General features: G+C 42.2%; 1 protein-coding gene across 1 annotated transcript; it reads left to right on the top strand.

The window, feature by feature from the left end:
• The first annotated feature begins 7,131 nt into the window (after positions 1-7,131).
• AMIGO2 (adhesion molecule with Ig like domain 2) lies at positions 7,132-15,703 on the top strand. The gene is given in 3 exon segments (XM_030237670.2): positions 7,132-7,267; positions 13,964-14,835; positions 14,838-15,703. Coding segments are annotated over 2 exon segments (1,563 nt in total). The 5' UTR covers positions 7,132-7,267; positions 13,964-14,036; the 3' UTR covers positions 15,602-15,703.
• Positions 15,704-16,007: the final 304 nt, after the last annotated feature.

Raw genomic sequence — 16,007 nt, 5'->3', positions numbered from 1 at the left:
GGTGTTTTAGAAACGAATCCCTACTAGAAAAGACCACAACCTCAGCTGAGTACACTGACAAGAATGCAGAATATGTTCTTGAATTTATTCTTAATAAAAATGTATTCATTTATATAGCAGAATTAACTGCTATTTTGAAACTGGGATATGATCAAAGCCATAATTAAGTCTCATAACTTTTGTCAGATCAGATGCCTCAAAACATAGCCAAATTAAAAAAAAACCAAAATACATTGTTTTAAAATCATTATTTCCCTTCTTACAAATATCAGGGTTTAAAGGGGATTCTCAGGTACCCCTTACTATGAACTTGGCCTAAAATGAATGCTGATTCTAACTTCTACCTCTGCACAAGACACAAGCAAGATTGAGACAGCAGGACAGGGAATTCTAATTTCTGCAAACACAAGTTTACTTCAGAGCAAACTGCATGGAACAGCACTGCAATCATTTCTGTCCTGAAACTGAAAGAAGCTAAAGGTTCTCTGCAAAATGTGCAATGGGTCAGAAGCATGCTCCATGAGAGGGGTCACCCCAGCATTCCCAAAGGCACCCCACACAAGAAGGCAGTACCTGGTCATTATGGAGATGCATACAGAAATACATTAGGGAGCTGCTGCAGTGCACTTTGTTGGCTTATGGTTGTAACAAAAAGCATAAACAGCATAATGAAGATGAGTCTGCACACAAACAAAATTCTACTCTCGCAGTCACCCTTGCTGCTTTCAAGATGCTTGGATATGAATAAGGGGGAATGTGTCCTTTTATTTCAGATGATATATTGCCTACAGAAATAAGCACAGAAGCTGCCTTCATGTCCAGGATCTTAGTGACAGTTCTGAACAGATTTTTTCTTTATATCCCTTTTTCCCAAAAGTAACTAATATTAATGGATGGTTGTGCTCATCCCTGTTATTACTGAAGGAAAAACAGAGCAGTTTTACCTTGGATTACTATGGATCATAAAACCCTTTGCAAAGCAAGCATTGTTCACCAAAGTAATATACAATTTTATTTCTTTCCTGCTTAGTTTTCCTATGTTATTTGTTAAAAGCGAGTGGTAAAACATCTGATTTAAACAGGGCACAGGCTGGGGAAAAGTGTCAAAATGGTTAGGAGATTTGGTTTCAATATTTATAAATTGGTTCTACATCTCCTAAAAGGTATTTCTGTTGACTTGCAGCCATAACTCATTGTCATAACGGGTTAGAGATCGTTAACTCCCTTCTGAAGGAACTTGTGTCAGAAACTTGCCTGTCTTTTTCAGACATGTAGCTACACCCCCACACACCCCCTGAGCAAACTCACAGCACTGATGTACTAGATCTGGTGTCTTTGTGTCAGCCTGGAGAACCCTGTGGCACTGTGATCTGAAGTTTCACACACTGATCTCAGGATGGAGGCCCACAGCTAACACCTCAGGGAGAAGGAGATGCAGAGGAAGGCTGTAGGAAGGCTGTACTGATCTTCTAGGTGGACTTTAAATTCCTTTTATGTTTTTCTTCTTTTTTTTTTTTTTTTCCTGTGCAATGCAGCACCTCCTGTGCTTTCTCCCACTCTGTAGTTCCAGTGATGGTTAAGACTGACCACTCTTGATATGCCATATTCAGCAGGTGGAGTCTTGGAATGAGACACAAAATGTGCAGAAAAGCACCATGAAAGTATGAGGGGGAGCAGGACGTAGGAGCCAATTAAATGAGTCACACACTCAATATAAGATACTTCAAGAACCTTCTCAATCTCCTACCAGTGCTGCACAGGCACAAAATGGGTTTGAACTATAACTCCTGACAAATACAGCCACTCAAGTGCTGTATCCATGAGCAATTAAAGGCAAGAGTGAGGTTGTCCATCTTTCTTTACCTCACGACTGATATTGCAAATCTAGAATATTCACAAATAGCTTATATATTACTGTGGGGTAGTATCCATGTTTCATTAGAAAATCCACTTGCACGTTCTCTCTTCAGACAATATTTTACACTTATTGTGGGACGTCACTACATTCCATTCTAATGCAAAATGAATCAGGTGTTCTAAAAAGATTTCCTGCTTTATTTTGGATATATGAGAGAGACATAGTGTTTCAAGAAATAAGTAATGCTTGAGGGCATGCAAAATCACCTTTTAAAGTCCATTACCCAGGTTTATTTGCATGAAGAACTGCATTTTAAAGGTTAAGTTACCTGTTATCATAGAAAAGCTACTACACTGCTTTAAAATAGACTGCTCAAGGCCATGACAAATTACTTTCCCAAATGCCCTCACTTTTAAAGGCTCAATTCAGTGAACCAATAACTTACTGTTAATTGGTAACATTTTCTCAAGTTCTGCCTATGGAACAGAAAATGAAAATAAATTATCCTCTAGTGCTTAACAATGCCTTCCTTGCATATAAATATGCAAGGAAGATTTGAATACTGCTTAACAAGGTCTTCGGGTGTTTCTGAGATCTGCAAATTCAAAGACTTACAGACCCTAAAAATCCACAAGGCACACAAAGCCACTCACACCTCCATTTTTTCAAACTTTTTGATTTCAAGAGCAAATCTATCTGAAAATAAAAAATCTCAGACTACTCATTTGGTTTTTTATTCAATGTATGAAACACACCTTTGGATGGAGAATATCTCAGTTTAAGCTCTTCCAATGCTTTAGAAATTATCCAGGACATAAACTGCATGTTCAGTAAGTTGTACACAAACTTCATGGTGACAGCACACAGCAAGTAAAGAAAATCAATTTGATAAACAGAGATATTTAAGATGTATCTGATGATATCTTTACCATCTTTGGTCTTATGAAATCCTTGAAAAAACAAAGACATCAGGGAGGACTGCAAGTAACAGCAAATCTGCCAAACTGAGGAACCAATATTTTGAGTACTAAAGAGGCATTTGAATGTAGAAAGGGACAGAAGTCAGGACTATATCAACAAATAAAAGTAGTATAAAGATTTTGTTCTCAAATATACACACTCCTAATGAGAAGCTCAACTTAACATTAGCCCTTTTTCAACAGTACTTACCAGCTGATCACAATTCTGAGGAGAGAATGAGAAAATATGGCACTGGTGGACAGGTAATGTTTTCAAACATTCCCCCTAGATCTGCAGAGCTATGAAAGTGAAAACAGGGAGTAACAGAATATGTCTGAGTGACAGGAAGAAAAGTCAGTTCTGAATGCCTAGGTATGGAGGGTGAGGAACCACTTGTGCAGGTATAGAGTGAGTACAATCTTCTCACATCCCCACACTGGTCTAAAGACTCATTTTCTTTGTCCTTAGGATAATAAATAGCATTGATGCCATGTGGGAGTAAAAAATGAGCTTTTCAGCAGAAAAAAAAAAAAAAAAGAAAAGAAAAAAAGAAGAAGACGAAGAAGAGAAAAGAAGAAAAGAGTCTGATTCCTTGGAGACTGAGCAGCCTGGTCAGTAGTGTCCTGGTAGAACAGAAGAGTTGTTCTCAGGGTCTCAGTTGCTCTCAGCTTCAAACTAGTTGGAAAACAGAGCCAAAAGGAATCATGGAATAATTAAGGTTGGAAAGGACCCCAAAAATCATGGAGTCCAACCTTTCACCCAACACCACCATGACAACTAAACTTTTCACCCAACACCACCATGACAACTAAACTATAGCACTAAGTGCCATCTCCAGTTTCTTGAACACTTCTAAGGCTGGCAACTCCACTCCCTTCCTGGGTGATGTTTAACCATTCTTTCAGGGAAGAAATTATTCCTTATGTCCAACCTAAGCTTCCCTGGTGCAGCTTGAGGCCATGTCCTCTCATCCTGTCACTGGCTGCCCGGCAGAAGAGATGAGCCCCCACCTGGCTACAACCTTCTCTCATGTGGTTATAGAGAGTGATAAGCTCTCCCCTGAGCCTCCTTTCTTCCATGCTAAACAACCCCAGTTCCTTCAGCCACTCCTCATATAATTTACTCTCTAGACCCTTCACTCTCTGCCCTTCTCTGGACTCACTCCAGCACCTCTGTGTTATTCTTGAAGGGAGGCGCTCAAAACTGGACACAGGATTTGAGGTCTGGCCTCACCAATGCCAAGTTTAGAGGCGCAATCACTGCCCTGGTCCTGCTGGCCACACTATTTCTGTTTCCTTATTCCTGCATGAGTACTATGGCAGAAAAATCATGCCCTTGCCAGAAGCAGAGTGTAAGAGTAGAGGAGGAGGATATTCCTTTCTTTCAGTACCCCTCTCCTAGTTAATCTCTAGCCCAGTAGTTATACTGCTTGTTCATGAAGGTATTGTAAACTCCCTGTAGCCAAATGGCTTTTGAAAATGTCGTTTAAAGATCAATTCCATTATACAACTGTAATAAATTTGTGGGTTTAATAAAGAAACTTAATATTGAAGATACTACAGCCATTTCTGTATTTGTGGGGGCTTTCAAGATCACATTGTAAATATTGTTATTAAAAGATCTTATCAAGCCCCATCAGTCTGTCTGCACTGCACAGAATGTGAAAACAAGCACTGAAAAGCTTCCACTCTAATAGACAGTTCAGTGCAGGGGCAGGGAAACACAGGCACATTTCAGATGGAATGGAAGGAGCAGACAGCTATCAGCAATTCTCTGCAATAAGAATCTCTATTGGTGATGCCAGAAACCTTACATTTGTACAGATTATCAAAAGAGAAGTTTCACATCCTAATTAATGTACTGTCAACTTCACACAGCTTGTGCCCATGTTTGATCAACAGAAATTTTGGAGAGGTACTGTTTTCACATCAGTGCTATTTGGTAGAGGAAAGACAAATACCAATTGTTCCCATCCAAATTAGATTTTAAAAAGCAATATTCCTTTTAATTTAGTATGTAACTAGTGACAAAAGCACCTTTATGTTGTGAAATAGCACAAAGAATTAGATTGCATCATGCCACTTTAAAATTTGTCAGCATGCAGTAGGAACGAAGAATTGCTGGGCTTACAACCAGCTCTTTCCAGACTTTCAAGAATCCTGTGGTTCTGAACTCCTTTAGACTTGCAAGAATCCTGTGGTTCTGAACTCCTTTAGACTTGCAAGAATCCTGTGGTTCTGAACTCCTTTCAGACTGTTCAATGCATCCCTTGATCATGATTTCTCTGCTTATTGGCAGATGACCTCTCTCCATAAGCTGAGCAACTCATGAAAGGATGATCACAACTCTCATCAATTTTTTGAGCATCTGGGCCCTGAGATCTCCAATATAAAAAGCATATCCCAGACAGCATTAATGAGAAAAATAAAATTGAAAATCAAAATTCTAATTGCCTTAAGTATTGCACTTCACTTTGATCTGGATCCTGCCTTCCCCAGAGCAATTATTCCTATGTCCAGATCTCATGGCTGGAATCTAAATAACTTAGCTACAAGCAGTACTGTCACTTTGCACCTACCAGTCTTCCACATTTACTGAGGTATGAACAAGCTGCAATAAAAATCCTTAGTATTTTAAAACCACTTTACCTCAATCAAAGTGTGCACAAAACTCCATATGGTAACACATAAGGAATTTTCATTCCAAAAGTCTTTAGGAAAAACTCAGGCTCAACATTTTCAGTTTTGAAAACAGGGAAAGGAAGACAACAAAAGTGATTACCCTCTTCCTCAAACCGTATTGGTAATGTGATCAACTTAAATTTCACCTAGTATTTAGTAGTATCAAGGTCATCAGGAAAGTTTAATGGTTTTGTTTAAATGAAGACAACATACTTTAAGCAAATGAATATTCCAATGGAGAGTCTGAAACAAATCAGTGTTCAACCGATAATCTCAAGATTAAAATTACTTCAGTGCTGTATAGCCTAACTGCACAGAAATTGAGCACAAAATAAGAACAATTAATAAAAAGCGGAATTTTTATGATAAGGTAGTCCCCCAAAAGTCTTTTAAAATAGCTGTATCACCTACATCTCACCAGGCTTTGATCTATATTGAATTAGATCTTTAACATATACCTTGTATCATAGTAAAGAATTTTAGTTTGCCTGTAGGAAGAATTCTAGGACAAGGAGCCTTTTAGCTTTATATATAGCCACAAACCCTCATATTAAAAACCACTTTGCTATGTGCCCTTAAAAGAAAAGTGTGATTTGCAGCAGCTTTAATATGCAAGCCCATTTGCTGAGAACTGTTCTATAAACTGTATGTCTGAATGACAATAAATCCACAATGTCTGTTATTTGCTAAAGTAGCCCGTGTTCAGTTTCAGTCCCTAAATGTAGAGTACTCTAAATTATGATGGAGATGTCGTGAGAAACTTGGCCGGGGGAGGTTAAAATCGGCGTGAAACAGAAGTAAACGTGTTCTTTGACTTTCAGCTTCAGCTTTGCCTCCTCATGATCTGGTCACACTTCTCAATTGGATTTGCAGCAGTTCTCCCACAGATTCCATGGTCAAGAGAATCCCCCTACATGGCAATTAATTTTAGATAACGCCTTTTATCATTTGATAGACTCCTCTGCTCTGATCAAAGCCTCGTTTAATACGGAGCTTCCGTGGGGCTTGACCATTTAATTAACGGGCGGACGATTTCTAAGAGCTAGCACAATGCCCTAGGAGCACCCCGCGGCTCCATCTCCGCACACGGGGAGTTTCGGTGCATTTTGAACGAGGAGCCGTGCCTTCGGCTGCGCCCCCCCGACGAAGGGGCTTCCCCGGGCTCTGTGCCCCCCCGCGCGGGCGGCGAGGAGCGGCGGGCGGGCTGCGCCGGCTGCAGCGCAGGGGCAGAGCCCACCCGGGCGGCGGAGCCTCGCCGCTGCCGGCGGGGGCTGCGGCGGGCGAGGAGCGGGGCCGGAGCGGGGCGGAGCGGAGGCAGCCCCGGGCGGCGAGGGGCGGGGCGGGGGCAGCCGGGGCGCTCCTCCCCCGGGGCACCGACGGCTCCGTCCCGCTGCCGCGGAAGCGCCCGGGAGGGCGTCGGGGCGAGCGGCGCGGAGTCGGGTCGGGCGCTGCGCGGCTGGGGAGACCGGGAGGGCGTAGGCAGGAGGGGATAAAAACCCGCTGTGTCGCCGCTGTGCCTGGGAATCTCCCGCCTTCCCTGCTCACCCTCCGCCGGTGCCGAGCTCCGGGCCTCCGCTCCGTTCCCGGGGGCAGCGGGCCAACACTGCCTGCGTCCGCGGGGGAGCGCAGCGGAGCCGCTGCCGCGCTCCCGGCGTCCCGCAACTTCCCCCGGAGCCCAGCGGAGCGCGGCATGCGGGGCAGGGGCTGGAGACGGCGGCGGGGCCGGCATCGCGCTCCCCGGACATGAAGCGACCATCGGAAGCTCCAGGTAACGCTGCCCGGCGGGGTGGCGGAGCAGACATCCCTCGGTAGCCGGGGTTATGACGGGGGGGCAGGGTCCGGAGGGGCAGGAGTCGGGAATGAGAGGGGCCGGTAGAGGCGAGCGCAGCCCGGCGGCGGGCGGGGGAGAGCCGGTCCCTGCCTCTGCCGCGGAACGGCGGCCGTGGCCTCGCCTGCCCGGGGGAGTCGGTCAGAGACCCCTCGGAATGGTTGTGGGTGCCCCCGGTGCGATGCCGATTTAGCCTGTTCGATCGCTGGGCTTTCCGAAACTTTGCCCTCTGCCGACTCCCGGTAGGAATCTGGGGCTGCAGCGGACAGACCCCGCCGTGAGACTGGCAGGAGACACTCGCCCACCCACCCCGTCCCCCCAAATCGTATGCAAGGGGCTTTCTGTGAAGTTTAGCCCTCAGATAAATTTTTGGAGGCGGTGAGGATCCTTCGCTGGGCAACTAAACTTTCGTAAGATCTGACATTGCTTGGAGACTGGTTACCGATACTGTAATAGGCACTGCCACTTATCATTGCATTTTTTCTTAATTATTTGCTGATCTCCTTAGCAACTGAAGTAATTTGCAAGGTTGAAGCTTGGTTGCAGCTTGATTTACAAAGTAACGTGGAAAAAAAAAGGATGAGTTTGTTGTTTCACTGATGCATATTTCCCTTGTACTCTCTCAGAGGGATAAGAGGTGCAGAGATGTTGACTTACGTAGCTGGTGCTGTAAAGAGACTGTTGATTAGTCCAACTGAGGCTCTCTTGTACGTCACCCAGTTGTTCTTCTGTGTCTCAGTTTTCTTTAAGACAATCGAGTTATCATGTTTTAAGAAAAAATCTCTCTTCAAGGAAATTCAATCTTTAGTGAGGGATTAGTGGGAGATGATCGTTTTATCTGGCTGAGGTTACCAGGACAAATTAATCTCTAATTCAGCACAATTGAGGTCTGGCCAGATGCTGGCTGGAGGGAGCACTCCATTTGCCTCGCTGATCTCAGGATCAGCTTGCTGCAAATATGATGTAAAGCTATTTTTTTTCATCACTGTTAGGTCCTGCACCAAGCACAGTGTAGCCTGGTTCAGGGGTTTAGTCCAGTGTATCAAGATGCCTCCAGATGTGGCTCACCAGCAGTCTTTGCTGTTCAATCCATCGTGTCACTAAATCTCATGGATTACGATGTTTGGGTAATCTGTATCTGTTGAGTCAGAGATGTGAGCACAGCTGTCAGGAAGATTTGATGCAGAGTGCCTTTTCCACTCAGGAGTGATAAAGGCAGAGTAGAGCCTGGAGACTGAGGCAAGGTGGCTGAATATTTCCTCTGACACACACAAGGAATGCGAGTTTATGCAGACCTTCCTTAAAAATGTAACTTTTTAAGATACTAATTGCATAGGATGCCATTAGTCTATGTGTAATTAATGGCTGTATCATGCACTTGAACAGGATTCATAAAGTTGGGACTAAAAGCATGAATAATTATACTTGTATAATGTTGTTGTTATAATTTAATAAAACCCAATTCTAAAAATCACTTTTGCTTCTGAGTTCATGAGGAACCTTTGTCAAATGTCATGCCAGAAAAAAAATAGGGCTGTGAGAAAACAAACACCTGAGCCATCTTTTTTTTAAAATTTATTTCATGTATTATTATATTTGACTAGTACAGCCCTAATTCATCTGATATGTAGACTGGTATAGGGTGAGAGCCCCTTTGTGGACATCAGAAGTCAGTGAGAGGTGCAGAGATGTATTAATGTCTTGTGGGCTGCTGAGACTGGGGCAAGACTCAGGAGAAGAGAGTCACAGGAGATGCAGTGCAAGGGAAGGAGGTAGGGGATGTAGAAATGGTGTGAACCTTCTGGAGGATGAATAGAGGTCTTTAATGTTTTCGAGTGCTTGATCTCTCCAGAGGCTCAACACTATTCCTGCAGTAGTACAGCAGGCAGCAGGGTTCAGTGCAAATACTTGCATTTTCACTGTGCAGAAAGTACCAGCCAGATGTGGGACTGTTTGCATCACCAAACAGGAAAACACGTACAGGAAAATGCTTTACAATAAGAATAACATCTACCAATCCGATTTTTTTAACAGTGAAAAGACTAATAGTAGTGTTTGCAAAATATCATTCAGGTGAATTGTGATCTCCAGTCCAATTCACTGCTTAAATTAAGAGATGTGCCACATAAGAATTTTTTAGCAAGGTGTCAAATGAACTGGGACAGGTAGTTTGATGCACAGATTGCATTGGAGGGACAGCAGTAAGCCTAGAGGTACATAAAGAGGATAACAAAACTGCTGTAGATATTATTAATGTCACATTAGTGAGAGAGCCCAGAAAAAGGAGAAAGGAGTGTTTAGGACATTAGTTGATCTTCAAGTGATAATTGATGGTGAGACTGTATGTTGCCCAGCAGTCCCCTTTTCCATAAGCAGGTCTAAGTGCTCATTACTTTTAAAAACAACAATCAACCCCCTAGGAAATAAACAAAAAGCAGAAAGAAACACATTAAAAAGTTCAAAACAAGAACTGAATCTTTAGCTTCTCTCAAATGTGGTTGGTTGTAGTCAATTTTGCTGTTTCTGACCACAGAGGAGTTTCCCTATGATAGCAGGATATGTCCCACCTTTCCTCTTGAACAGTTAAGAAGCATGTGCACCATTACTGTTCAGATGAATCATCTCAGGGAGTAATGTGGTTTTGGCACTGAACTCAAAATATTGCACTTTAACGTCACAAAGAAATTATTTCTTTGAATTGAATTCAAGAGCAAAACTCCCAACCATGTCCTTCACTTTACTATAAATCAGAAAAGGTATCTACCCAGCTCATTCAGAAGTATTGGTGAAGTGCTTGGCCAAAGTCTGTTGGCACACATTAGCTGATAGTATTCAATAGCAGTATCTCTCTTGAGAAAATATGCAATATTGAAATTTGTAAAATAAGTCTTCTCTAAGACCTGAAGTAGTGTTACTGGGATGAAACAAAATGCCAGGTTTTTAATATAGGGCTTATTGTAGGCTTTGTTCTTCTTGCCACTTAACACATTACAACCCAGAAATGTTTATGCAGACATTTTGAGTAAGTTCAAATGTTCACATACTCTGTAAATATTTATGTTGAACATGCTTGGCTTTGCAGAACATCCTGGGTAATTTGTGCAGTAGATATGGGGGACACAGGTTGAAGAGCAGGTTGCAGCTCAACAGCCCTACTCTCCAAAAGAGCAAAAAATCTCTTGGGAATGTAGTCACTACACTGTGTGCTGAGCATGGAAAGGAAGGCTCTGCTAATCAGAGTACTCTCTAAATATGCTTGTGTGTTCTGTGGTATGTTTAGGATGTCTATAATTTGGATTTGCCCACACAGACTAGTTATCTGAAACAGTTTTCGTTTTGCAACTCCAGTGAGCCTTGAAAATGGGCAATCCAGTTTTTAGCCCTTGCAAACTGTTTTTGCTCCTTAGAAATAAGAGGTTTTATGCTGATATACACCAGTGACTGATCTGTGTCTTCCCATGGGATTTGGTTGCAGACTAGCTTGGAGTTTCTGATGAGATAATTTTAGGCATGGACAGCAGTAAACATGCAAGGTTATCTAGTGTATTAAATCTGGTAACCCTTACAAACCTGAACATTGATCTGGTACATCCCATTCAGAGTATCTCCAGGATCACAATTATTTTCAGCGTGGGAGATGATTTTTTTAAGTGCCATTCACTTGTTGCAAGTGCAGTTACATTAAAAATTAGGCTGCATAGCTTGCAGAGTCAGGCTTTCACATGTTGGTGGGAAAGGCAACCTTTGCAGCAAGTGTTCATCTCCTGTTTTTTGGATGCTTTATAATCCAGTCTTCAGGTGTGTGGCTCTCTGGTAATGTAGTTTTCAGATGCCTTGCTTCATACAGTAGACTAACTAAATGAGCAATTGCTAAATACCTTTTTCACCTCCCAGGGTTTTTTCATTGTGCCTTATGTCTGTATACCATAGAAATTTTCACCGTGGTATGTAATTATTTTTGATGGCAGTTTTTCTAGTGCTTCATAGGTCTCACTTTCTAGAAGAACTTGTGTCTATTAATTGTTGCTACAGACTACCTAACTAGCAAAAACAACTAAGTAAGAAGCTTAGGACTGGTTAAAAAATACTCCTCTGGATTTCTAACTTTCCATTGAAAACCCCATGCAGTTAGAGGCTTCAGGAGACTTTAAAAGCCTAGAAGAATTTATGAATCCTGATATTAAACTTTAATTCAAACCAATCAATTTATTTTTACAATATTTCTATAGCTAAAACCATGTTAGTATATCCCTTGTATAAACAAAGAATCCCTGTGCAATCAGATGTGCCAGGTAGAGTCTCACAGCATTTTGAGTCTCACCTCAGGACTTCCTCAGATCAGTCCTTCCCAAATTTAACATGCAGAATTTCCTTATTTTATAAGTGCCAAGCTAGTGGCTGTAATATGTTCATTATTTTGTAATAGTCACCAGTTCACATAGTTTGCCTGATCTTACAGGAATTTTGTGGCAAAGCTAGGGCAGCTGCAGTTCTCAGGGATAAGGATTTATCAAGCTCTTGATGTAATCACTCATTCTTTTCCCTATTCTTCCTCAGAACCTGTGCACAGTGTCAGGAAAGGTTTGGGGGAAAACTGAACAGTCCTGTAACCAAGGACTGTATATAAAATCTAAAATGGAAAGGAAAATGTAATTCTGGCACTTTAGTTTTGAACATTTGACTTGGCAGTCTTGCAATTCTCTTAATGTTTTTTCCTTTTTTTTTTTTTTTTTTTTTGGAATGCAAACAAAGCCAATGTATATATAAGTTCCTGTGAAAAGTGAAATGTCTCCCATTCTCCCATGCTGCCTTCATATTTTTTCTTTTAGTGGGTCATTAGAAAGTTCAGCTCTTTAGTTTCATAGCACATCTTCTACCACTTGACTGAAGAGTAGATTTTTCAGCTGAAGACAGCAGCCTGACAGATTGGCAGAGGTTACAGTGGAGGGGAATAAAGAACTGAGGAGGATGAAAGTTTTTGCTTTTTGCACATACTAATTAATTGCATCAGTAATCTTAGGTTGTTAAGTAGCAGATGTAAATTCTCTGGAGAGGTGTGCTCTAAGGTTTACCTCCTGAAACTCTTGTTTGTCTTCTGCTTAGACCTCTTCTTTCCCTTTACACCCTCCTCATCTGCTTTTCCAGTCTCATATGCCTTAACTGACTTCCGCATCCTCAGACTACCTCCTCCTCAGTTTCTTTAGTGACAGTGATGATGCTCCACTAGCATCCACCTCCCCTGGTTTTGCTTTTCCTTCCCTATGAGTCTCTTACCCTTCTCTCTCTCCCCTTCTTTCACTATCCCTCTTCCCTGCTACCCTCCACCATGTAGGTCTTGATTTTAACTTTTTTGCCCTCAAGGCTCATCTTTTCTTCATCCATCTTGCATCATCAGAGAATACAATTTCTTCTTTTATTCTCCTCCTTTCCATCTGAGGCTGCTTCTTTCTCCTCATCCCACTGTCCAGAGGCTCCTGACCACAGCCACTTTTAGCAGCACAGAGCAGACATTGCAGGGTTTGCCCTGCTCAGATACCACTCCAACATGTGGGTGAGATTGGAGAAATGAGTTTGAGGTTAATAATGTGGGGGCTGAATACCACATCTGAACTCTGAAGGGGTGACAATAATCAATGCAGATGAACTCACCTTTGAATTTACTGAAAAACTCTAAACAGGTACCAGGGAGAGCAAGAATCAACAGAAATGTTTATTCCTTTGCTATGTATGTATGTCTACATTTTCTCAGAAGATGGAGATGCATATCCCTTAGCACAGAATACCTACTGCGCCAAATCTTACCTCCCTGTTTCAAACCATACTGACTCTAAAATATTCTCAGAAAAGAGTATGGTTGGGGTTTTTCTATCTGCATATGAGCAAAATATTTTTTTCTTTACTATGTTTTGAGAAAGAGCTGACTCATCCTTACTAAATGGTCCCAAAACTTGTGCCTGATGTAAGCACTTCATAGATTTCTTCCTCATTGTTTATATTGGCAAAGGTAGAAGAAGCAGAATACAAAATATTTTTATTGAACAACTTTAATAACTTTGAAAATAGGCTGTTGCTACCTGAACCATAGGTTACTAAATTAAAAGAAAAAAAGGAAAGAAATTCATATGACATTTAAAGCTAGAGAGGCTGAGAAAATTCTTTGCTTGAAAATATGTGACATTTGCTGATTATAAAGAAAAGCATGTTGTAGCTGCTTCGCACTTGACAAGAAAAAAAACATTTTAAGATGAGGCTTTTTCTTTCTTCTGCTGGGAATTCTGTCTGTATTGGTTTGGAAACAGGTAGGAGTTGCCATTGCCAAGTCATGCTCCACAGAGGAACATTTCCATTTTTTTTAAATGAACTGTCAGAAATTGCATTACTTTGTAGAAGACTGAAGAACAGTTGCATTCTTTTTGAAGACAAAAAATACTGTATCTAAGTATATATATTGACACATGAGTGCAGAATTTCATGTTTTAAATGTTAAGTTTACATCACCTTAGAACTAGATTACACCATTAATTGTATGAAACCCTAAGGATTAATTCCCTGTATTTTTCAAAAGGCATAAGGAATCACGCAGAGTATGAATGGTAAATGTTAACGTGCTGTACCTCTGTATCCCTCTTTTGACAGCAAGGAGTGCCAAGCTAACTGCACAAGTAATCTGTGGCAAGGAGCACTGGGAGACAGCTAAAAGACAGTGACAATGTCTTTACACTGGTGGACACTTCCTACTCGACTTGGAGTTTTCAAAGCCAACTGCAAAGGACTCGCGTGCCTCTTGGTCTTCACCGTGAGCGTTTGTGGCAGCGCCCCGGGGATGTGTCCAGCAGCCTGCATCTGTGCCAGTGATATCGTAAGCTGCACTAATAAGAACCTCACTCGAGTGCCAGGAAATCTTTATAAATGTATGAAAAGGCTGGATCTGAGTTATAACAGAATTGGGATTTTGGAGCCTGAATGGGTCCCAGTGCTGTCTGAGAAACTGAACACTTTAATAGTCAATCATAATAGCATTAGCAGCATTAGCGCTGGAAGCTTTTCCACAACTCCAAATCTAAAGTATCTAGACTTGTCATCCAACAGCCTGAAAACATTGGGCAGCCCTGTGTTTCAGGAGCTAAAGGAGTTGGAGGTTCTTCTGCTGTACAACAATCAAATAACACAGATTGAGTCTTTAGCCTTTGGAGGATTGTACAGATTACAGAAACTGTACCTAAGCTACAACTTGGTCTCGCATTTCCCACTGGACTTATATGTTGGAAGACATAAACTGACTGACCTTGTCTTGCTGGACATTTCCTTTAACCACATCCAGACGATGCCTGTTCAGCGCCTGAGTTCAGTGCCAGCCAAACAACTTAGTGGAATTTATCTTCATGGCAACCCATTCTATTGTGACTGTGTCCTGTACTCCATGCTAGTCTTCTGGTATCAAAGGCATTTCAGCTCAGTGGTGGACTTCAAAAACGAGTACAGCTGTTTGTTGCAGTCAGACCCAAGAGATCAAATAAACTACCTTTCCTGCAGGACAGCGTTATGAATTGCTCTGAAAGTACCGTCAACAGCTCTTTCCAAGCCTTTGGGTTTATTCATGATGCCCAGGTTGGTGACAGGCTGATTGTACACTGTGACAGCCGAATCAGCGATACGGGCACTCAGTTTGTTTGGGTTAGTCCAGACAATAGATTGCTGGAGCCAGACAGGGACACCGATAACTTCAAGGTGTTTCCTAATGGCAGCCTGGAGATAACAGATGCCCAGCTAGAGAACTCAGGGCTGTATTCCTGCATTGCAATAAATAAGAGAAGACTATTAAATGAAACCATAGAGGTCAGAATAAATGTTAGCAATTTCACAGTGAACAGGTCCCACGCTCACGAAGCATTTAATACAGCTTTTACCACCCTTGCTGCCTGTGTGGCCAGTATTATTTTAGTGCTGCTGTATCTCTATCTGACCCCCTGCCCATGTCAATGTAAGGCAAAGAAGAAGAAGAGGAAGCTGAACCAAAGCAGTGCCCACCCGTCCATACTGAATTCCGCACTGCCGCAAGAGCTGCCAGCCGACGAGAAGAAGGCTAGCACTGGTAAACGGGTGGTTTTCCTGGAGCCCGTGCACGAACCAAAACAGAGTCAGAATGGGAAAGTAAAACTGTTCCCCAATGACAGTGTCATTACAGAGAGTATCTTAAAAACTACTCGAACAAAATCCGACTCTGACTCTGTCAACTCTGTGTTCTCAGATACGCCTTTCATGCCGCCAGCTTAGTTTGCTGCCTGTGTTTGTATCGTGCAGTTCCATTTCTGAATACCTCCTTTGCCTGTAGCAAACCATCAGGACAAACAAATAAAAAGAGATAAAATGTTTTAAAAGAAAGGTATGTTTTGTCAGTCCTTGAACTGCGTCTCCTCTCTGTATGGGCCATGCAACAGTGGTGGCTCGTTGGGGAAAAACAAACAGCTTGTCATTATTGTGAATGTTTTTGATGCAAGCTTAGCCTTGGTTTTGCTCTCTGGTCCATACACAGCAATTTCTCGTGCATGTTTAGAGACACTTTCAGTGCACACAGCTGACTCTGCAGAGGCAGAGGCTGACCCCTATGCAACACCCAGTCACGCTGATAACTCAGCTCTTCTGAAGTGTGCACAGAAGCAGCTTATGGCTACGAAGAAAA

Source organism: Serinus canaria, chromosome 1A (genome assembly GCF_022539315.1).
Source record: "Serinus canaria isolate serCan28SL12 chromosome 1A, serCan2020, whole genome shotgun sequence".
Lineage (NCBI taxonomy): Eukaryota > Metazoa > Chordata > Aves > Passeriformes > Fringillidae > Serinus > Serinus canaria.
This window is presented reverse-complemented; position numbering and strand designations above follow the sequence as displayed.